At 42.6% G+C, this 24591-nt stretch overlaps 1 protein-coding gene across 3 annotated transcripts in view; it reads left to right on the top strand.

The window, feature by feature from the left end:
* Positions 1–658: 658 nt before the first annotated feature.
* The window catches only part of SPTLC2 (serine palmitoyltransferase long chain base subunit 2), a 101863-nt gene continuing 77930 nt past the window's right edge, over positions 659–24591 (top strand). The window contains exons 1-2 of one of the 3 annotated variants that reach the window (XM_023628188.2): positions 659–764; positions 22376–22570. In XM_023628188.2, the coding sequence (XP_023483956.1) occupies positions 741–764; positions 22376–22570 (219 nt within the window). In that variant the 5' untranslated portion in view covers positions 659–740. Of the gene's footprint in view, positions 765–2665; positions 3027–21610; positions 21661–22375; positions 22571–24591 lie in introns of those variants that run through there. The other 2 variants (XM_023628186.2, XM_023628189.2) reach the window with 2 other exon arrangements.

The following is a 24591-nucleotide window of genomic DNA, read 5'->3' as shown; positions in this document are numbered from 1 at the left end:
AATCTTCCTCACCACACGCACACACACAAAAGTATTCAATCATTCAACAGATAATTCATTTATTCAATTAATAATTGCCAGCACTTATTGAATATTATGTGACAGGCCCTGGTATGCTTTTCTTATTTAATTCTCACAGCAACTCTGTGAAGTATGTCCCATTTTACAGAAGAAGGAACTGATTTAGAGAGGTTAGGCAGCTTCGCCAAAGTCACAAGGCTTCTAAGTGCTGGAGCTGGGTCTCTAATCTTGTCTGACTACAGAACTCTTGCTTCTAACCACTGTGTAACCCCTCTCTCAAAATAAAGAATCCCAAAGCAATGGGACACATGCTTACACAGGTGTGTATAAAGTTCACAGAGAAACGAACAACTAATTTTGTGGGGAGGTTGGAGTTCAAGGAAGGTTTCACAACTGAAGTGGTTTGGGCCATCCTGAAGGAAGAGAAGAGTTGTAATCCTGGCGCTTAGCACAGAACTTTGCATATGAGTTCAGTAAAATGATGATGAGGTGGCTTATACATCTGAGAGGAGCTGTTTTCATGTTTACAGGGAGCCTGGGGTGTTTCCAACTGCCTTCTGAGGCATCCCTTTTGTGATTTAACAATAGTGTGCAAGGTCATTCTCATGCTATAAAGTATTGTATCATTAATGCTCACAAAAGCCTTGTGAGATAAGGAGAACAGGTATTAGCTTGGTAAGATGGATGAGGAAACCAAGACGGTTTCTTCATGATGTTGCATGACTCGTCCAAGATCACATACGGTGAGTAAGTAGCAGAACAAGACAAGGACTTGGTGTCCTGCCCTACAGAGGTCAGGCTCCTTTACTCTTAGCCTCCAGTTCAAGGCTTTGCTCTTTCCAGCCTCTGCGCCTGAGCTTCTGAGGGTTCCCCTCCGGGGAACACCCTCCCCTTCCTTCCCATTTCCAACTCTCCAAATCAGGCTCATCCTTCACGATCAAGCTCATCCCGCATCTTCCTCCCAAACCTTCCCACATTCATGCAGCCCACTATCTAAGCTTCAATTAAATCCCTTAGTCCCGCTTCTAACCAGGTTCCTGCCCTGAAAACTCCCTATCAAGTCTAGACTTGTCACTGTCATCCAGCCTTCCTCATCAGAACTCCTGTTCTCTGATCTCTCCAGCTTTTGGTTGGCCTCATCTTGTCGTTTACTCTGCATGCATACATCTTGTCTTTCACTAGAATGTGAGGCACAAACCATATACTTCTTTTTTAGCTTCATACATCTATCACAAACTTATATTCTTTGGGATCATGGTGTTTGTTGACTCAAAGAGGATATCTGTTCTGCCCACCTGTTAGATTGTTCAGCTCCTAAATCGTGCAAAACTGATACCTTGTCCACTGCCTTTCTAAAGCTCCTCGTGGCAGGGGAAGAATGCTAAAGCTCTCTCACAGGTGCATTCAGCAATTAATAATAACCAACACTTAATAATCTTTACTAATTGCTAGGTCCTGTACAAAATACACTACACGTATTAACTCATTAAATGCTCAGGATGACTATTATTATCCCCTCTGAACAGATGAAGACATATAGAGGTCACTCAGGTAGAAGGTGGTGCAGCCAGAATTCAAACCCAGACTGAGTCCAGAGTCCATACTCTTAACCATGACACTAAATTCTTTACTGGTAACCAAGTCTCTTTTATAATGTAGATCCATTTCCTTTCTTTCTAACCCCTATGGGAAGACAGAACTAAATGGGTGAGATAACAGTATTTATTATGCTCCTAGTATGGGCCAGGTATTATGATAGGTGCAAAAATAGTTTATTAATATAATTCTTGCAATGAGTCTATGAAGCAGAAAGTATTAACTCCATTTAAAGAATTTGGCTCCAGAGGTGATTAAATACTCAAGGTTTAGCTTCCAGTTATCGGCAGTTGGAAGGAGAGCAGGTTTCCTGACTTTGACGGAAGCATTCTTTAAAGGAAATTGCACAGAACACCCTGACAGGGAAACACACGAAGGGCAAAGAGACATCTGAATTATTACTTAAGAGTTGTAGGGGCCGGCCTGGTGCAGCGGTTAAGTTCTGCACTCTGCTTCCTTGGCTGGTTTGGTTCCTGGAATCGGGCCTACTCCACTCATGGGAGGCCACGCTGCAGGAACGACTCCCAGGCAAAACAGAGGAAGACCGGCACAGATGTTAGCTCAAGGCAACCTTCTTCAGTGAAAAAAAAAAAAGAAATGTATTAATGTACGGTACATATTGAAGAATGGTAAGAGAATGTCAAAAAGGCTATTCTATCGACACCCACAGGGAAATTAGCTTATCAAATAAAGAGTCTTGTCTTGGGCTGGCATTCAAACCCGAGAACCTCCCCGGAGGCAAAGGCAGAGAGGGCGCCACTTGCCCGAACGACCCGGGTCTCCCGCTCTGGAGACTCGGGCTCAGCCCGCTTTCCGTCCTCACTCTCTAATTGGCTACTTCTTCCTGGGCCCCGCCCCAGGGTGGACCAAGTTGCCTAACCCTACCCACGACCCGGCTTGGGCCTCCAATTGGGTGTCAGGCCCACGAGTCCCTCCAGAAACCGCCCTCGACCCCGGCGAGCCGCTCTCCTCTCGCCCGTGATTGGCCAGGAGTAGCATGGGGCCCGCCTCCTCCTCCTCTGGATTGGCCAGCGGTCCCCAGCCTCACGGCCCTCCCCCCCCCACGCGCCCCCCCCAGCCCTGTCTTTCCCGGGCGGCAGGGCGTCTGGCGAGCGGCGGCCAAGGGAGTGGGCCCCGCCCCCTGCGTGACCGCCAGGCCGGGAATCGGCGGCGGCGTGCGGCCATTTCCGGTTTCGGGGAGGTGGGTGGGGTGAGGAGCGGGACTTGGAGCCGCCGCTGCCGCCTGGGCAGCCGCCTGCAGATCCTGCCTCGCGCCTGCGGCCGCCGGGACGATGCGGCCGGGGCCCGGAGGCTGCTGCTGCCGCCGCCCGCTGCGGGCGAACGGCTGCGTGGCGAACGGGGAGGTGCGGAACGGCTACGTGAGGAGCAGCGCCGCCGCCGCCGGCCAGGTACGGTGGGACCGGGCGGCCCGGCGGGACCCCGCGAGCTGGAGCCGGCGGAGGGGGCGGCCGGGCGGGGCGCGGTGTCCGTCGGCGGGGACGGTCGCGGCCCCGGGGTGCGGGCGGCAGGGTCCTGGGGCTGACCCGCCCTGCCCCGAGCCGGGCGGGGCTCCCCCACCGCCCCCCGGAGGGTTGGCTCTGCTCCAGGCCCGGGTACCTTCCTCTACCCGATCCGGCCAGAAGTGCGGGCCGCCCCCCACGGGAGGGGAGTGACCTCTCGGAGCCCGGGGGGACACATTCACAGTCTCTTGGTTCTCTCTCCCCAGCCTCCCTCCTCATGCCCTCGGGGTGGTTGCTTCCTCTCAGAGCCCTGAACCCGTTCAGGGAGAACCACCCTTGGGGTCTTCCCGAGGCAAAGAAAGTTAGGAGGTGGTCCCAGGTGGAAACACACCTGGTCTCTCCCTACCGCGTACCTACCCCCTCGCCGAGCCAGACCTTGGACCACGGATCTGGCGCTGAATCCCGTCTGGTGCCTCAAAAGCCTTATGCTCTTACGCCGCCCGTGATGAGACCCCCTTCCCGGGCTCAGGTTGAGTGAGGTGGCCCCTTTGACCCCTTGAGCAAGAGTGCTGTCACACAAGGGGATTGTTTAATCTGGTGGTGACTTGTGATGAGTCTCTTTGTTAATTAGCCCAGGCTGAGTCACCACCCGAGTCCTGGCAGTTCTAAAATATTTGGAAAAGTTCTGAATTCAAGACAATAATTATTATCAACCTTTCATTTGTCTGGGTTGACATATTCTGCTGAAATGTGTTTTTGAAGATGAGCTGGTTTAAAAGATGCAAGATCAGTGTTGCTGGAAGAGAGTGGTGTGCTGTTTGCAGTTTACTTTAATGTTTGTTCTACATCTTGTTCAGATGTTGAAAACATTTGTTTGAAAAGTCATCTGTTCCTCTTAGCAGGAGTGTGTTCCAGTTTTTATAGGATGGTGATTTAATTTGGCTTTAATGTAAATCCCTGGCAGCCTCTTACAGTAAGAGAGAGGCCTCTTACTGTTTGGTGTGAAACAGAAGATAAAACGTTGTTCCAGGTCATGTTAAACTATTAAGACTATGAGAGTTGGGAGGAAGAAAACTAAGAGATTTGACCTCCCCTGAAGTTGTAAGGCATAAGGCAACATACTAGAACGCAGATTCAAAAGGTTTGTTTTCATTTTTAAAGAAATAATTGTGTGAGAGAGGAAATGGCGAGAATCAGCTCATTGTAAGCTGGGGAAAAAGTTGTTTTCCTAGCAATGTAAATGGCTAATATGACAAAATTGTTGTGGTATAGAATGTAACAGGGACACCTAATGGGGAGGAGTCAGAACATATGTTGGAGGCATATGAGTGGGTTTTGATTTTTTTTTTAAGATTTTTTAATTTTTTTTTTCCTTTTTCTCCCCAAAGCCCCCCAGTACATAGTTGTGTATTCTTCATTGTGGGTTCTTCTAGTTGTGGCATGTGGGACGCTGCCTCAGCGTGGTCTGATGAGCAGTGCCATGTCCGCGCCCAGGATTCGAACCAACGAAACACTGGGCCGCCTGCAGCGAAGCGCGCGAACTTAACCACTTGGCCACGGGGCCAGCCCCGAGTGGGTTTTGATTTTTAAGAGAGAAGAGGAAGTCAAGGGTGTTCACACTTAAGAGATGCTTTGTGTCTTAGGTGCTCTTTTCACTTGACATAATGTAGGAGTTCTGTTCTGGTTTAGTAGTAAACCAAATTCCTCCCTCCCACAATCCCTAACCAATTTAGTCTTTGTAGGTAGATTTCTTCAGAGATTGCGGACTAATAAGCTGCAGAAATATCAAATTGATAAGCTGAAATTTAAAAACCTGTATGACTCTCACATCTGGCTGACTTTTTCTGGTAGATTTTAGTGAAAGATTCCACTCAAGGCACTCTGGTGTCATTTGGAAGAATGGTCTAGTGGAATGCCCTAAAGAATGTTTAGGGCTGCAGTATCCCTTCTAGAAAACCATTTCCCACAAGTCTTTTGAAAACAAAGACTTCAGGTATGTAGCTTTCTACACTGATATGAGGAATATTGTCTGTGAGGGTTTTTTTTCTTTCCTTTTTTCTTAAGCAAAAGCAAGATTTTGGGTAACTTCATGACAGCAAGAGTATCTTAGAAATATATATATTTTTTCTTTTTCTTCTTCTCCCCAAAGCCTCACCCCCCAGTAGATAGTTGTATGTTCTGGTTGTATGTTCTTCTGGCTGTGCCATGTGGGACACCGCCTCAGCATGGCTTGTTGAGCGGTGCTAGGTCCGTGCTAGGACCTGAATCAGGAAACCCTGGGCCACCGAAGCAGCGGGCGCTAACTTAAACTGCTCAGCCACGGGGCCGGCCCCTTAAAAGTATTTTTTAAAGTTGTTTTTGCTTTAATTAAAGTGATGTGCCAGTGCTCCAACCCCTATTTATTTGTCCCCAGATTCTGGGGGAAATGTTGCCAATTATGCCATAAAAATAGACATAAGATGTTAAGGCACAGGTGTACGTCATGCTTTTACTAAAATACAAGTTTAGAGTATAACATGGTTTTTAAACCCAAGGTGGAAGTTCATTTCCTCACATATCCCAACATTTGTCTTTTAATGAACAGGAGAGCAGTTAGAAACTTCTAACATTCCTTTACATTCTCAAGAGTCTGTGTTTCTGTGTCTGAGGGAAGGAATGTATATGCTTGCCACCAAGTTGTTAGATTTGGGTTCAGAGTTCCAGTAAACAGATCCTGTGGTAGGAGGGGCCTATGAAGCAATCAGACATTATGGTTTGTTTTTGTTTTCTGGGGTTTTTTTCCCAAGGTTTTTTTTTTTTATTGTGGTAAAATACACATAACATAAAATTTACCACTCTAGCCATGTTTAAGTGTACAATTCAGGGGTATTAAATTCATTCATAATGTCAGTGCAATCATCACCACCATCCAGCTCCAGAATTCTTTTCATCTTGTAAAACTGAAACTCTGTACTCATTAAACAGCAATTCCCCATTCTCCCCTCCTCCCATCTCTGGCAACCACCCTCTGCTTTGTGTCTCTGTGAATTTGACTGCTGTGCCTCCTGTAGGTGGAATCACACAGTATTTGTCATCTTGTAACTGGCTTATTTTACTTAGCGTAATGTCCTCATGGTTAGTCCGGGTCGGAGCATGTATCCGAATTTCCTTCCTTTTTAAGGCTGAATAATATTGCATTGTCTGTGTGGACCGTATTTTGCTTAGCTCTTCATCTGTCAGAGGACGCTCGGGTTGCTTCTATGTCTTAGCTGTTGTGAATAATGCTGCTGTGTACACGGGTGTACAAATCTCTTTGAGACTCTGCTTTCGATTCTTTTGGGTATACGTCCAGAAGTGGAATTGCTGGATCACATGGTAATTCTACATTTAATTTTTTGCAGCACCACCATACTGTTTTCCACAGCAGCTGTACCATTTTACATTCCCATCGACAGTGCGCAAGGGTTCCAATTTCTCCATATCCTCACCAACACTTGTTTTTTTCATAGTAGCTGTGAGATAATAGAAAAAAAGTACATATATATGTCTCTGCCCTCTCTCTTCCTGGCACAGAGCTCTTAAAACCTGTGTAATTTCCTAAGTGATAAGAACACTAGGACCATCTTTTGTTCTAGTATTTGAGTTTATATATATCTCTCTATTTTTTTTTTTAAAGATTGGCACCTGAGCTAACATCTGTTGCCAATCTTCTTTTTTTTTTTTTCTTCTTCTTCTCCCCAAAGCCCCCCAGTACATAGTCGTATATTCTAGTTGTAGGTCCCCCTGGTTGTGGTCTGTGGGACGCCGCCCCAGCATGTCTCAACAAGCTGTGCTTTGTCTATGCCCGGGATCCAGACTGGCGAAACCCTGGGCTCCCAAAGCGGAGTGTGCGAACTTAACCACTTGGCCCCATGGCTGGCCCCCTGATATTTGGTCTTTGACTCTGGTTCCTGACACAGAGTTTCTAAATCCCTTGGAATTTCGTGGGTGATAGCAGTGTCTTTTGTCCTAATGAGGTGACCCTTGGTGGGCTCCTGATGGGGGCTGGTCACCAGAAAGACCAAGCCATGATTAGAAGCTTGGAATTCTCAGCCCCGCCCCCCATTCTCCAGGTGGGGAGAGGGGCTGGAAATGGAGTTAATGATTGATCATGCCTACGTGATGAAGCCTCCATAAAAATCCAGAAGTGTGGGGTTTGGGAAGCTTCCAGGTTGCTGAACACGTGGAGGTTGCTGGGAGAGTGGTGTGCCCTTTCCCACATACCTTGCCCTACACATCTCTTCCTTCTGAATGTTCTTCTAGATCCTCTATCATGTCCTTTTATAATAAACTGGTAAACACTGAACAGTTTTCCTGAGTTCTGTGAGCCACTCTAGCAAATTAATCATACTGGCGGAGGGCGTTGTGGGAAACTCCAATTTATAACTGACATGGCAGAAGCACAGGTGACAGCTTAGACTTGCACTTGGCATCTGAAGTTGGAGGTGGAGGGCAGTCTTGTGGCACCGAACCCTTAACCTGTGGGATCTAATGCTATGTTCAGGTACATAGTGTTAGAATTGAGTTAAATTATAGAACACCCAGCCGATGTCACAGTATTGCTTGGTGGTGTTGAACAAACCCCCACATCTGGTGTCAGAAGTGTTGTGTTGTGTGAGTCAAGGAGAAGCATCACAGGAGTATTGGGTTTTTTGCTTGACAGTAGCCATCCTCATGGATGTAGACATTACTGGTTTTAGTGATGACAGTAGACGCAGAGTTTTCACAAGGAAGAGTAGCAGTGAAGCAGTAGCTTTTTCTGCCTGCCGTTCAGAGGCGTGAGAGGAGGATCAGCCTTTATTTGAGGTAAAGGGTGGCAGTCAGTATTAGGGAAACTAAAAGAGTTAGAATTGGGAGCTTTGGCAGAATTAGAGCTGGAAGGAACCTTTAGGGGTTTATGTCATTCAATCCCTTTATCTCTTTGTAGGATTTTATTAAAACTAATCTTGATAGATGATTCTATCCTACTTTTAAAGACCTCTAGGGGACTTGCAGGAAATTTTCTCAGCAGCGTGTTGCAGTATTCAGTGATTTTAATTACCAAGAGTTTCTTACTGTGGATTTAATGTTTGATTAAATAAACGCCATATTTTGGTTGCACCTGAAATATAATACTGTTTGTTCTTATTTTTAAAGCTCTTTGTCAACGGCACGTTTTTTTAGATCTTCCATTTCTTTATAGACCTTTTGACATTTGGACACATATTTTACCTTCCTTAATTAGTTAAGTTTGGAAGGAAAAAAAATGCCTTTGAGACAGTTTTGAACCTGACTTTATCCCCTTTAGGAATAGTTTTAATGAGATATTAGAAGGATGGCAGCCTTCTAGCTGCCAGAATAAATAAGATTCTATCTCGTAGGAGGAATTGGGGCACAGGTTATGTTCTTATTTAAATAATAATACAAGCAGAATTAGAAAGAACAAAGTGCTGATCCTGCCACTTAAACTGAGGAGGAGGCAAAGGAATAACCAGTGAAGGGTGGTTTCCTAAATAGCTCCCAGCTTTTGTTTCCACTGAAGGAAACAGTAACTGTGCCAGGAGAAGTTGGTTATGAGACAGGAATAGGAGGAGAAGCTAGGATGACCAGTAACCTGTTCAGGTTTCTCAGGCCTAACAAGACACCCAGAGACCTCAAGGCTTTGCAAAAATAGTCTCGTAACTATTTACAACTTGTTGCACTAGATTTTTGTTTCAAATGCTTTTTGTTCTAAGGGCAAGAACATTTTGCTTCTTACTAGCTGGATCTGAAAGATTCCAGAGTCATTTGAAGTACTCAGGAATTCTCTTTAATAAAAGTTCTTGGGAAGTGAGACCAATATTTACTATATAAACCTCTGTATTCTTGAGATAGTATTTCAGAATTTGCATATTTTAGGGATGGCAGACTTGCCTGCTTTTTAAGGTCGGCCCAGGTGCCCTAGAAACTTGGTAGTGCTCTGAGCAAGATAGCCAGTTGGTAGAGATTCACTTAGATTCAGCTTTTGAAAGAAAGGAGCAGTGTTTATTGGCAGAATAGGCAATTGAGAGGGACGGGTAGAGGCTGCGTTTGCATTCTGAGTGGGTGTGACTTCCTTGCTTAAGCACGTGGTTTGTGGCCTCAAAAGTCAGTTGCCTTCTGAATAGTTTCTAAGAAGGCTGCTATAATATAATTTGTGACTGATTAAGCAAGTTAGCCCTTTGCTCCTGACCCATTTATTCTCAGAAAATTTATCTTACATTTGTTGTCTTTAAGACTACCTTCAAGACCCATTTGGAGGGTTAGGGTGTCTTTTTCCTTTTGTTCTAAAATAATTTTTGCTTCTGGTTGTAGAAGTAAAACATGTATACTGTAGGACCCAAAAGGATTGGGATAACTCCTGGGTTGGGAGTTCATTTTTTAAGGTGGTCTGTTGTAAATCATTCTGCCCCTTTCTTCTTTCTTTCTTTTTTTTTTTTTTTGGAGAAAGATTAGTCCTGAGCTAACCTCTGTGCCCATCTTCCTCTGTTTTATATGTGGGATGCCTGTCACAGCATGGCTTAACAAGCGGTGTGTAGGTCCATGCCTGGGATCTGAACAGGCAAACCCCAGGCTGCTGAAGCAGAGTGCATGGACTTAACCACTACGCCACGAGCCAGCCCCTGCCACTTTCTGAAAGTTCCTAAGTACAGTGAAATATGTAGTTGTCATGAGACTGTGAGTGATCAGCATTACTCCCAGTAACATATTGAGGTTGAGGAAACTATTTAACAATTTTTCTAATCTGGAAAGATTTAGAAAATATTGTACAGATAAAGAACTGACTTGTCAAATGTGATGGTTTTGAATTACTCCAAATAAGCCTTCCGTTGCCTAATTAGTAAGCCCCTTCAGCAAACATCTGAGATTTTACTACTTGCCTTGTGCCTGGTATGTAATAGGAACTCAGAAAATCTTGGTTGAAGGAATGAATGGGTGATAGTTGAAGCCATGAAAGTTGGTGAAGTAGATAGAAGAGGAGGGCATTGAGCAAGGAGAGGAGGCACCAAGGATGTAATATTGGAGACTCATCATTTTCCTGGTGGAAGACACACACATACACACACACACCCCCTCCGCTGAAGAAGGTTGATTGTAAAAGAACAGAAGCCTTAGGAGGTGGTGTGAGAAAGCCCAACAACATGGAGGCTGTTTTATTAAGGAGGGGTAAGCAGCATCTTGGTGGTGAGAAACCAAGGATAATACAATAGTAACAAGTACCATTTACTGTGACCAAGTCCTCTCCTAGCTTCTTTACCTATCTAATCTTCACAAGGGCCTCTGCTAGGTAAATATTATCCTCATTTTTCAATTAAAAAGACTGAATTCCAGACCATTTAAACAATTGGCTCAGTAAGTTAATAGAGCCTGCGTTGTATTCAAGTTTGTCTCTCTCTATTATGCCACTGGATTTGACAATTCAGAACTTACTGGTAACTTTTGAGGAATGTAAATTAGATATTAAGGATGACAATAGATTTCATCTCTTGAGAGTTGCTTATAGAGGTTGGTATTTTCTTGGAATTTTACTGAAATGTACTAGCCTCTCCCTACTGCATACCACACATACTAGAGAAAATATTTGGAGCTTTGCTTACTTGTCACACAAGCTATGCTGCGCTCTGAACATATATTTCCAGAAGTTTCCTTTTTTTTATTTGGCAGGAACATTTTGAAAAGTAGAAAGTCCACATTGTTTCTTGCAATCAGGATAAATTACGTAATTTTTGTTAAGTGTCTCATACGGAATGGACTGAAAAATGTTTCCAAACGTAGCTGTAAACAAATTTATATTTTGACATGACTGTTGGCCTATTGAGAACTAAGAAATGGAGACCTCCAAGTATCTATGCACTGGAACATTTCAGTTCAGTGGCATCTGGTGCACTCTGGTAGTGATGTTCATTACCGTTCTCACTTACCACCCACCTCTTCTCTGTAGCACTTTGCTATCTCTAGATGAGAATCCCGTTACAGGGGCTGGCACCATGGCCGAGTGGTTAAGTTCACGCACTCTGCTTCAGCAGCCCAGGGTTTTGCTGGTTTGGATCCTGGGTGTGGACATGGCACTGCTCATCAGGCCATGCTGAGGCAGCGTCCCACATAGCACAGCCAGAGGCACTCACAACTAGAATATACAACTACGTACCAGGGGGGCTTTGGGAAGAAGAAGAAGAAAGAAAGAAGGAAAGAAAGAAAAGAAGATTGGCAACAGATGTTAGCTCAGGTGCTAATCTTTTTTTATTATTATTATTATTTTTTTTTTCCTTTTTCTCCCCAACACCCCCCGGTACATAGTTGTATATTCTTCGTTGTGGATTCTTCTAGTTGTGGCATGTGGGACACTGCCTCAGCGTGGTCTGATGAGCAGTGCCATGTCTGCACCCAGGATTCGAACCAATGAAACACTGGGCCGCCTGCAGTGGAGCGCGCAAACTTAACCACTCGGCCACGGGGCCAGCCCCTCAGGTGCTAATCTTTAAGAATAAAAAGAATTATGTTATAGCCGATGATACACTAGAGATTCGACTACAAGCGCAGCTCCTCCGCACATCTCCATCTTCATCTGAGCTCTCCTCCGCCTCTAACGCGTTCTGTGTCTGGAACACCGAGCCCTCTGCTCTGCCCTTCCGAGTTCTCCACCCTGGTCTTCTAGTGGACACCCACTGGAGAGGCAGCCCGAGTCATGTCAATTTCCCTTCTCTGGGGATACTCCCAGATACACAGAGGTGGGTCCTTGGTGGTCACATCTGTGCAGTGTGACCATATTTCCTGGCACATGAGTGACTGACACAGGGGGAGGCACCTGGACCAAAATGAACCCAGCAACCCTCTCTCATGGGGATTTAAAATTTCAGTGGGGAGAATTTGCCCTTACGTAGAACAGCACCTATAGTATACTCCTTATTGGAGTTTACATACCTGAAAAGTTGTACATTTTTTTAGTTGTAAAAACAAGTATTTCTTCAATATTGGTATATTTTCAATAAAATTTAAAATAGTCATATGTAGTGTTTCTCTTGTAAAGTAAACATACTTTACATATTATAAGAGTTGGAAAAACACTATAAACGAACACATTACAGTATAAAGAAAATAAATATCTCCTGAAATTTTATAACACAGAAGTAACCACTGTAGGGCCAGCCCCATGGCCGAGTGGTTAAGTTTGGCACAGTCCACTTCAATGGCCTGGGTTTGGTGCGGACCGACATCACTTGTTGATGGCCATGGTGTGGCCGCAACCCATATACAAGATAGAGGAAGATGGGCACAGATGTTAGTTCAGGGTGAATCTTCCTCAGGAAAAAAAAAGTGACCACTGTAACATTTTGAAGTATATCCTCCCAGACATAAATATATCTATGTAAATGAGATGGTGGGGGTATAATTTTACATAAAAGAAGTCATGCTACATATATTTTACCTTTTCTTCACTTAATATCAATATATTCTATCATCAGTCACTATAGACAAATATTCTTTTAAAGGGTGCATAAATTCCATAATATGATAGATAGTGTATTTTATTTAGCTAATTTTCATGCATAATGTTTATGCTTTTCCGGTATTTCCAATATGTAAACACTTTGTACATATTTTTTTATAAGGATAAGTTCCTAGAAATGAGATTGCTCGCTCAAAAAGTATATATATGTATTAAATTCTAATCAGAATATCATTCTATAAAATAAATTTAAAGGAGGCTTTAGAAATATTTTGAAAACTTTGCTGATTTCTAAAGTGCAATTGATCACAACTTAAGCAATCCAAACCTCATCTTTACATGAATACCACCAATACCTCAAGCAATGTCATGTTACACAGAATCATCTTGGGTTCCCAAAATTCACTGGTGACAATGTGGTACAAATTTCATTTTCCTCAAAATTATCGTAAAGGCAATGCGGTTCCTGTTAAAATCCTACCGTCTAAATGTTTTTCTTCTTTTCTGTCTCTTTCTTTCCCTCCCTCCTTTTCTCATTCTTTCTTGACCAATTGATTCTAAAATTCACTGAAATAGACATTTTTTCAAAGCAAAGGGCCAAGAAGAGCCAAGGCAGTTTTGAAGAAAAATTAGGTAGGAGGAATCACCTTTATTAGATAGTAAGACTTACCATAAAACTCTAGTAATTTAGCCAGCATGATTTTGATGAAACAGGAGAGAAACGGAACAGAATAGAAAACGTAGCAAAAGCACGCTGTGAATATGATAGATAATTTGATAGATAGATAATAGTGGTGGCGTTTCAAATCAGTGGTTAACGGGTTGCTTTTTTATTAAGTGGGGCTGAGACAAATGGTTTTCCACGTGGGAAAAAAAAAAAGAAAAAATATATCCCCACCTCACACCATTCTATAAAATCAATTCCAGGTTGTTAAATATTCAAATGGGAAACCAAAAAATTTAAAACTCTAGCATATAGGAGAAAATATTTATGACCTTAGAGTGATTTTCCTAAAACCACCAAAGCACAAATTACAAAGTAAAGATTGATAAATTTGATTGTTTAAAACTTCTGTACACAACAGCATCAAAAAGATTAAAATGTTCAGGGAAAAAATTAACAGAAAAAGTCCAAGACTTGTACACTGAAAACTACAAAACAAAGAAGATCTAAGTAAATGCAAAGACACTCATTGTCCAGGGATTGAAAGATTTAATATTGTTAAGATGGAAATACTCTCCAATTGATCTACAAATTCAATACAACCCCTATCAAAATCCCACCTGACTTTTTTGGAGGCATTGACAAGCTGATCTTAAAATTCATATGGAAATATACAGGACAAAGTCTTGACAAAGAACACAGTTGGAGAATTCACCCTTCCTGATTTCAAAACTTACAGTGTCTGCGGATCCGCCTAGGGTCCAGACGCTGCAGGCGGCCTTCTTCGTGGCCTCAGCAAGTCCTTAAGTTATGGCCTAGCCCCGCCCCGCCCCCTGCCCTCTCCCCGCAAGCCGCATGGCCACCCTGAGCCACGTGCACCGCCAGGGGCCTCCGATTTGCCGCCTCCGAGTCTGGGCCCCACCACGGGCTGCCCGCAGCTGAAGGGCAAGGTTCTGCCCGCAATGACCCACAGGCCCTAAAAGCCCAACTCGGCCAACCGCAAGTGCTGCCAGGTGTGGCTCAGCAGGGTCCTCGAGGCCGGCTGCTTCATCTCCGGAGAGGGCCATGGCCTGCAGGAGCACCATGCCTTGCTTGTGCAGGGCAGCTGCCCTCCAGACCTGCCCGGAGTCAAGCTCACCATCATGTGCAGCGGGGGCGACTGTGGCCACATGCAGAAGTGACAGCCAGGGGCACGCGGGCTGGGGTTCCTGCAGAGCAAGACCCTTCCTTTCTGGGCTCCCACAGTACCCTTGGGAAGCTAGGCCAGCTCTAAAATTAGCAGCTGGTCTTGGGTTCAAATCCTGCCTCCGCCTCTTTCATCAGGACTACCATTAGCCCATAGAGATCCTGGGTGTGAATTAGAAAAAGGCACCTTTCTGCCATCACCTTTGTCTTCCATGTATAGAGTGTTCGCACGAAGGGCCTCTTCTGCTGGCACAGGGCACCGCACTGCCCTCTGTTGGGAAGGGGTTGCAGTAAACACAGACCTCCCCCACAGTTGTGACTGAACCCTTATATGCGGTATTTGCCCTCTGTGTGGTCTTGGCAACTGACATCCCCTCTGGGCCTCAGTTTCCTCCTCCAGAAAATAGCTTCATTCGTAGTATATCCCCTTTGTTGGGTTTGATGAAGATTAAATTAGATGGTTTATGTGTAAAAAACAAAAGCAAAAACACATTATAAAATAATAGTAATCAAGACAGTGTGGTGCTGGCATAAGGTATACATGTAGATCAATGGCTTATAATTGAAAGACCAGAAATAAACCCTTGCATTTATGGTCAGTTGATTTTCTACAAGAGTGCCAAGACAATTGAAGGAGAAAGAATGACCTTTTCAACAAGGGTGTGGGGACAACTGGATATCCATATGTAAAAGAACTAATTGGGATCCCTACTTCATACCATATACCAGGAAATCAACTCAAAATGGATCAGAGATCTAAGTGTAAGAGTTAGAACTATAAAGTTCTTAGGAAAAAAATAGGTATAAATCTTTGTGAACTTTGATTAGGCAATGGGTTCATAGATGTGACTCCCAAAGTATAAGCAAACAAAGAGAAAAATAGATAAATTGGACTTCATCAAAAATAAAAATTTTTGTACTTCAAAGGACACCATCAAGAAAGTGAAGACAACCCACAGAATATCTGGAATATATAAATTACTCTTACAACTCCACAACAAAAAGACAATCCAGTTTTAAAATGATCAAAAGATTTGAATAGATGTTTCTCCAAAGAAGATATACAAATGGTTCAACATTATTAGTCATTAGAGAAATGCAAATCAAAACCACAATGAACTACCGCTTCATACCCACTAGGATAACCAAAATAACAAGCCAGGCAGTAACAAGTGTCAGTGAGAGATTGGAACCCTCAGACATTGCTGGTGGGATCAGTCCCTTGGGAAAACAATTCCGAAAATATCATAGAGTTACCATATGACCCAGCAATTCTACTCCCTAGAGAAGTGAAACATGTAGACACAAAAACTGGTACATCAGTGTCACAGTAGCATTATTCATGATAGCCAAAAAGTAGAAACAAGGGGGCCAGCCTGGTAGCATAGTGGTTAAGTTCATGTGCTTCACTTGGGTGGTCCGGGGTTCTCAGATTCAGACCCCAGGTGTGGACCTGCGCACCACTCGTCACCCCATGCTGTGATGGCATCCCACATACAAAATGGAGGAAGGTTGGCACAGATGTTAGCTCAGCGACAATCTTCTTCACTCGCACACAGACACACACACACACAAAAGTAGAAGTAATCCAAATGCATCAACTGATGAATATCAGATAAGCAAAATATGGTATGTCCATACCGTGGAATATTATTCAGCAACAAAAAGGAATGAAGTTCTGGTACTTGCTGCAACATGGATGAAAGAAACATTATGCTTAATGTAAAAAGCCAGATGCAAAAGTCCCCATCTTGTATGATTCCATTTATATGAATGGAATCCATAGAGACAGAAATTAGATTAGGAGTTTGCCAGGTGATAAAGCTATTATTTGAATAAGAAATGTTCTGCCCAGTGTGACACCACAAACCGACAGCAAAAGTGAAAAAAAAAGCCATGGACTGAGGAGATATTTGCAGCACCTCACTGATAAAGGGTTAGTAGCCAGACTGACTACCAGGTGCCACAGATCAGTGAGAAGCAAGCATCCGATCCAACAGAAAAATGGGCAAAAGGTAGGAACTGGCAAGTTGCAGATTGGAAAAGAAATATATGAATATGCTCGTTCTCACCAGTTCTCAGGTTATTGCAAGTTAAAACAATGAGGTACTATTTTCATCTTTACCAATTTGAAGCCTATAAAAATATGACAGTATTAAATGTTGACAATGTCATGTAGCAACGGGAACTTGTATAAGGGTGCTGTTAGTGTAAATTGATACAGTTGCTTTGGAGAACAATTTGGCAATTTCTAGAAAAGTTGAAATATGCATAATAATTGTCCTATCAAGTCTGTATTTAGGTATATATGATAGCGTAGGTTAAAATGAAAAAAATTATTTTTTAAAGATTTTATTTTTCCTTTTTCTCCCCAAAGCCCCCCAGTACATAGTTGTATATATTTTAGTTGTGGGTCCTTCTAGTTGTGGTACGTGGGATGCCGCCTCAGCATGGCCTGAGGAGCAGTGCCATGTCCATGTCCAGGGTCCGAACCGGTGAAACCCTGGGCCGCCAAAGCAGAGTGTGTGAACTTAACCACTGGGCCACGGCGCCGGCCCCTAAAATGAAAAATTTTTTCTCTACTAAGAAATAACATTTTTGTATCAACCTAATGCACACATAATGTGTGTATATTTTATGTACTTTACAATTTTTATATATACATACATATATAAGTGAAATAAAAGTTTCATAAATTAGTGCTTACCCTTGAACTATGCAATGCAATCTGATACTCTATTCTGTACTACTCAATGAAAGTTTTTAACTGAGAGTTAAAAAAATGATCCCAGTGCAGTAAATCGTGTCATGACCCACTGATCGGTTTTAACCTACAGTCTGAACACTGTGTGGTTTGCTAGGGTGCCCTGACAGTACCACAGATTGAGTGGCTTAAAACAATTAATTTCTCATAGTTTTGGAGACAGTCTTGAGATGAAGGTTTGGGCAGAGCTGGTTTCTTCTGAGGCCTCTCTCCTTGGCTTGCAGATGGCCGTCTTCTCCGTGTGTCTTCGTGTGGTCTTCCCTTTGTGTTGAAGTTTTTCCTGTAAGACACCAGTCAGTCGTATTGGGTTAGGGCCCACCCTAATGCTGTCGTTTTAACTTAATTCTCTCTATAAAGACCCTGTCTCCAAAGACAGTCACATTATGAGGTATTGGAGATTAGGACTTAACATATGAATTTTGGGGGCATCAGTTCAGCCCATAAGACAGTGCTTTCCCAAGAAATTCTGCTCGTAGGTGTAAGAAGACATCTTTAAGAATGTTTACTGTAAAAATGTAGTAACAAAAAATTGGAAATAACTTAGTTGTCCATTAGAAGGAGAATGGTAAAACAACAACAAAAAACAGTATGGTATATTCATACAATCTGTTACTGTATAGCAGTGAAAAGATGAAGCTTTGACTTCCAGCCATGCCTCCCTCTCTCGCCTTGATTTGAAATGCCAAGAAGCTGGGCTGAGAAACCTGGCTTGGGGCTGGCCTGGTGGTGCAGTGGTTAAGTTCCAGCACTCTGCTTTCGTGATCCAGGGTTCACGGGTTTGGATCCCAGGTGCAGGCCTGTGTACTGCTCATCAGGCCATGCTGTGGCGGCACCCCACATACAAAATAGAGGGAAAGTGGCACCCATGTTAGCTCAGGGACAATCTTCCTCAAGCAAAAAGAGGAAGATTGGCAACAGACATTAGCTAAGGACCAGTCTTCCTCACACACACACACAAAGAAACGAAATCTGGCCTGTGATCACCAATTACACTGTAATCAAACTACCTGTTGGAGACTTCTGCTGTCCATGCTAAAGGGTAATTAATATATTTATTGCCTCCTGTACAATCTTGGCTTATATATAGGCAAAGGAAGCAGGTTATTTCCGGAACAGCGAAATTAGTTGATGTTAATTTTGGTTTCCTAAAAACAGACATTTTCTTAGCAGAGGAAACTCATATAGCCATTGATCTCCATCCACGTGTAGCTAATATGAATAGCAAAAATAAGCATGCAAGGTGAGCTTAAAGTGAAATTCTACTATTAATCCACTAATGATTTTAAAACAATCAGGGGCCAGCCTGGCAGCGCGGCCATTAAGTTCTCACGTTCCACTTCAGTGGCCTGGGGTTTGCCGGTTCGGATCCTGGGTGTGGACATGTGGACTGCTTGTCAAGCCATGCTGTGGCAGGCGTCCCACATATAAAATAGAGGAAGATGGGCATGGATGTTAGTGCAGGGCCAGTCTTCCTCAGCGAAAAGAGGAGGATTCGCAGCAGATCTTAGCTCAGGGCTAATCTTCCTTAAAAAAAAAAGAAATCTTCCCTTGATTAGTAATAGTAATACAGCATCACACTCTTGCTTAATGTGAGCAGAATGATACCTGTTTTTTAACGTGGAGGGAGTGATGACACAAGTATTTTCTTGATTGCCTTGTTGATGGTGTAATTCTCAAGTCAGAATGACTGCTTGCATGTTGAATCCATAATATGAAATACACAGTAAGAGTGTGTAGCCCATGTTTTGTTTAGAGTGAACTTGAGCTTCAGTCCACGTGAGAACTGAAAGGTGTCAGATTTGTGTTCTAGACATGTCCTAATATTGTGTGATTACTGTGGCTCACTTAACTCCTTCTGTGCCAGAGTATTTATTGTGGAAAGAGCAGAGAGCATAATGTGTAATTTCATTCATTCAACAAATATTTATTGAGCTCCTAAAAGGTGCCACTTTCAGTAGTACTACTAGTAATAAAAGGAAACATTGAGTACTTAATATTTGTTAGCACTTAATAAATACTGTCCTGAGTGCTGGATGTGTATTAATGAGCAAAATAAACCTGGTGCTTTCCTTTATGGAACATGATGCGTGTATAGGATAGTAATGCCGTTATTTTTACTTGAATCATGTCACAGATAAAATTTAGCACCAGTACTTGGAGGTCAAGGAATCTTGTTCTCTCTGAGTTCTAACACTTTCTCACCCATCAGAGGTTTCCATATCAGTTGGCCTGTCCCTTCTCACCCTGCAAGATCAGAGGGACCTGTGTTTTGTCTGAGGCCACATTCTAAAAGTTCCTTCATAGTTGAATCTCAATTTCTTAAAATGTATTTAGTTTTGAATGAGGCTGTGATAGAAGCACACAATATTTAAAAGCAAACTAATGGATTAATTTCCTCCTTCCAGACAGTCCAGCCAACTGCGTGAGTTCACTTGGTCCTGCTGGTTTGGCTGTGTCTCACATCAAGGCGGGTATTGACAGAGGCCCACCCACAGCATTCCTGACACATAAATCTGCCATATGTTGTTAGAGACTTACGAGCTCTGAGAATGGCCTGTTTACTAGTATGTTCAGTAAACAGAGTGAATAGTTTAAACAGTTTCAGAGTTAAGAAGTGGGTTCTGGTATTAAACATAGTGTTCTTATGGCAAAATGTTTTTTGACACAGTTTTTTAAAGAGATGATGCGAATGTTATTTTTCCTGTGTTTTAAGTGCTTTTCATTTTGCTTTGTCTGGCTTACTAGCTTGTTTATATGTTGTATTTTTAATTTTTAAATGATTTTTTATCTTCAGATATTGGCCCATTTCTAGCTATTCTGTTCTAAACACAATACAACCTTGCTCCTTCATAAAAGTTTAAGTATTAAATATTGATACAAACTTCTACCTCTTTGGGGAAAAAATTGATGAAAACCTAAACCGGTTTTCTGAATAGTTTTCAGAGGTTCTTTAGGCCATCAAATTGAATCAGTACTAACAGACTTCATGTATCATGGCTGTCTGAATGCCTTTCCTTTGTCATATACAACTGTTTCTTCCCACACTGTTCTAACTTGTGGCATTCAAATAGCTTTCCCAAACTAACATTACTAGGATATAATATTCTAAAATATATATATATATTTTTTTTTTTTTTGAGGAAGATTAGCCCTGAGCTAACATCTGCTGCCAATCTTCCTCTTTTTGCTGAGGAAGACTGGCTCTGAGCTCACAGCCATGCCCATCTTCCTCTACTTTATATATGGGGTGCCTGCCACAGCATGGCTTGCCAAGTGGTGCCGTGTCTGCACCCAGGATCCGAACTGGCGAACCCCAGGCTGCCAAAGTGGAAGGTGTCCACTTAACCACTGAGCCACCATGCCGGTCCCCTAAAATATATATTTTATGTAATATATATTATACGTAATAATATTAATATGTATATTTAGCCCTTGGATATATATATTAATTAGTTTTTATAGTTAATGTAAATTTTTATTAATTTGTTTTTGTTCGTTTATATCGTATGTCTGATTAGATTGTCTGAGAGGGCAGGAAAGAATCTTTTGTTCCTTTGGGACTTTTTATAGCTCTGGTACAGTGCTCAGTTAAAAACGTACTCCTGGTAGATTATGATTGACCGTCCTCACTGCAGTGGGTTGTTTCAATGTTAAGATTAAAGTTAACACACAAACTTCTCTAGTGGAATTTTTCTGTAAAACAAGATTTCCATTAAATTTGGCCAATAAATAAAAAGCTTTGAGTTATGAGATCAAAAGTATAGTAGCTTGGTGTTTGTCTATTAAAATTCAGGTATCCCAAAAGATGAAGCCAGGAATAATCTTAGAATGTTTGGACTTAGGTCACGATGAAGAGGGACAGAATGATTGCATGACAGTTACTGATCACTCTAAGGTTTCCCCTTCTGTTGGATTTCACTTTCTACTTTTGTACAATGCTAGACCACTCTTAGGCAGCCCTGGTGGTCTAGTAGTTGAGATTCAACGCTCTCACTGCCCTGGCCTGGGTTCGCTTCCCATCAGGGAAGCACACCACCTGTCTGTTGGTTGTTATACTGTGGCAGCTGCTTGTTGCTGTGATGCTGAAAGCTGTGCTGTCAGTATTTCAAATATTGGCAGAGTCCCCCCGGTGGACGGGTTTCACTGGAGCTTCTAGACTAAGACAGACTAGGAAGAGGGACCTGGCCACCCACTTCCGAAAAATGTGGCCCTGAAAACCCTATGGAAAACAATGGAGCGTTGTCTGATAGAGCGCTGGAAGGTGAGAGGATGGTGCAAAAGACCGGGCAGGGTTCCGCTCTGCTGTGTACAGGGTCGCTAGGAGTCAGAGTCTCATGACACTAACAACAAAAGGACCACTCTTGTGTAAGCATTTGACTTCTGTGCATAATTTATTTATGTTACCACTGACAACAAAGGCTGGTATAAACCCTGTGTTTCCACCGAGGCCTAGAGCTAGTAATTCTTTGGAATTGTATGGCCAGGTGGCTTTAAGACTATATAGCAGGTAAAACATTTGCAAATATTTTATTCTGAAACTGAATTTACTTTTGATGACTTCATTTGTGAGCTAATAATACTATTTTTCAGGATAGCCTTTCTCTTTGTTGATTTATATTTTTTATTTTCTTTATTAGAGCAAAGGAAGTTATACATTCTCCAACCATAGCATTTTAGGATCTATTTCATAAAATTAAATAATTTGAAAAATCATTGTTAAGCATTGTTCTTAGGCAGTCCTTCTCCCTCTCTTTTTCTTTGCTGTCCACCTAAAGTGTATATAACTTGGGGCTGCCCCATGGCCACGCAGTTAAGTTAGCGCACTGTGCTTTGGCGGCCCAGGGTTTTGCCGGTTCGGATCCTGGGCATGGACCTAGCACAGCTCCTCAGGCCATGTTGACGCGGCGTCCCACATGCCACAACTAGAAGGACCTACAGCTAGAATATACAACTATGTGCTGGGGGGCTTTGAGGACAAGAAGAAGAAAAAAAAAGGATTGGCAACAGATGTTAGCTCAGGTGCCAATCTTTCAAAAAAAAAAAGTATATATAACTTATTTCTGTTGAAAAAATTGTGCCCTGCTTAGATCTTACTAGACTTGTTTTTACTATTTCTTGTAGAATTCTGAAGGTATAGTTATGCAAATCTATAAGGACTTAAATTTACCTAATAATCTTTTTCTTACCGTGATTGAAATAAACATTTTTAATCTCCCTCTTAGATTCATCATGTTACACAAAATGGAGGCCTATATAAAAGACCATTTAATGAAGCTTTTGAAGAAACTCCAATGCTGGTCGCTGTACTTACCTATGTGGGATATGGTGTACTCACTCTCTTTGGATATCTTCGAGATTTCTTGAGGCATTTGAGAATTGAAAAGTGTCACCGTGCAACAGAAAGAGAAGAACAAAAGGTAATTGTTAGTCTTTGATTCTGTAAATGGAAGCCTTTTATAGAAGTCTTGGTGTTTTCCCTCATTTGTTTCTTTAAACATTTGGGTATACATTAAAATTAAAATATTGCAGATAGAGTTAAATGAAAACATTCTACAAAGAAAGCTAAAAATAAGGTTAAAGGCATGGAGAAACTAAAAGATTTAACATTGTAATTTAATTATCACAAGAACCTATTCTGTTTTATGGATAGGAAAGTTAAAATTCACAAATTAAGTAGCGTTTCCTAAGATGCCTGGTGTCAAGCCAGCCTTGATGGTATAGTGGTTTAGGTTCAGTGGCCTGGGTTTCCTTCTGGATCACGGAACCACACTACCTGTCTGTTGGTTGCTGTGCTGTGGCAGCTCACGTAGAAGAACTAGGACTTACAACTAGGATATACAACCACGCACTGGGGCTTTGGGGAGAAAAAAAAGAGAGGAAGATTGGCAACACATATTAGCTAGGGCAAATCCTTCCCTGGGAAAAAAAAAGGTGCCTAGTGTCATCTTTTCTTTAAGATGTCAGTTAATTTGCTGACACAGGTCTGTGAAGTGCCGAAAGCCATGTTCTTTCTGTTCACGATACCATACTGTATCCCAGGTCTGTTGTGTCTACGGTCTTCTGAAAAGGCTGTATTCTTTACAACTCACGGTGTGTTTTCTCATAGACACGTTATGCGTTGATGTCTGGTTCACCGATCAGCTCCTCTCTCCAAACAAACAAGCCTAACACAGAATGTGGCGCAGCTACTCTGTTTGCAGTAGGAAACAATCTTGTTTTAGTAATGGTAAACAGATAATAATGGTTGTCTCTGAGGAGGAGGACCTCACTCACTTCTTCACTTTTCTCTGTATACTCCTTTGAGCCTCTGGAGTTTTGTACAATATACATGTATTATCTATTTTCAAAAATAAATAAAATTAGGGTGAAAAATGCCTGATTGTAGTAAAAACAAACTTGTTTGTTCTTGGCGTGTGGAGTACGGGGTGGTTGTCCTCTGGTCCAGGGAATATTCTGGATTAGAGAAGGGACTCAGAAGTTAGATATTTGTGGTCCATTGTGCATCTCACTTTTGTGAAACGTTAGAGGAGAGAGGCAGATGTGGCAGCAAGGTCACCACTGAGAGAGGAGCCAGTGAACCCTGGGAAAGGATGGCGGTCATGTTGGGAGAAGGGGAGGAGGGCCTCAAGAAACATGGGGAAGGAAAGGACCTCAGCAGTTACTAGGAAGCCAGAACCAATCAGTGAATGGATTGAGGGTTCTGATCCTGGGAAAGCTCGGGAGCCAGGCATTCTCCTCTCACCTCAACCATTCTGCACCCCTCCCAGCCCCAACACCACAAGTTGGCCATCCTTCTCACTGCCTTGAAATGCCTACAAGTTAATTTCATTAAGAAAGTATTTTTTGCGGCCAGCCTCATGGCCGAGTGGTCAAGTTCATGAGCCCCTCCTCGGCGGCCCAGGGTTTCACTGGTTCAGATCCTGGGCGCGGACCCAGCACCACTCATCAGGCCGTGCTGAGGCAGCGTCCCACATGCCACAACTAGAAGGGCCCACAACTAGAATATACAACTATGTACTGGGGCTTTAGGGAGAAAATTTTAAAAAAGGAACATTGGTGACAGATAGTAGCTCAAGGCCAATCTTTTAAAAAAAATAAAATTTTTTTCTTTTTTTGAGTACCTAATACAAGGAAAGCCCTGCATGCAGAACCAGTAGGCCAAACTAATTTTCATCATTGAAAACCAGAGCAAATTTAAAAATTTGATTCTCTTTTTTTTCTGTTCCTGTGCACCCCACATAGACTTTCTGGCTGGAGAGCACCCACAATGTGTTCATTTTTCACATCCCTCAGGTGTGGCTTGCTTACTGTAAGTTATAGCTTACTATACAGTTACTGTGTTGGATGGTATTGCAGTTACTTGGTTACCAGCCAGTATCGTCCTACTAGACTGAGTTGGTGGCAGTTGTGACTGCTGAGAGCCAAAGTTTTATTCACG

Source organism: Equus caballus, chromosome 24 (assembly GCF_041296265.1).
Source record: "Equus caballus isolate H_3958 breed thoroughbred chromosome 24, TB-T2T, whole genome shotgun sequence".
Taxonomy (NCBI): domain Eukaryota; kingdom Metazoa; phylum Chordata; class Mammalia; order Perissodactyla; family Equidae; genus Equus; species Equus caballus.
This window is presented reverse-complemented; position numbering and strand designations above follow the sequence as displayed.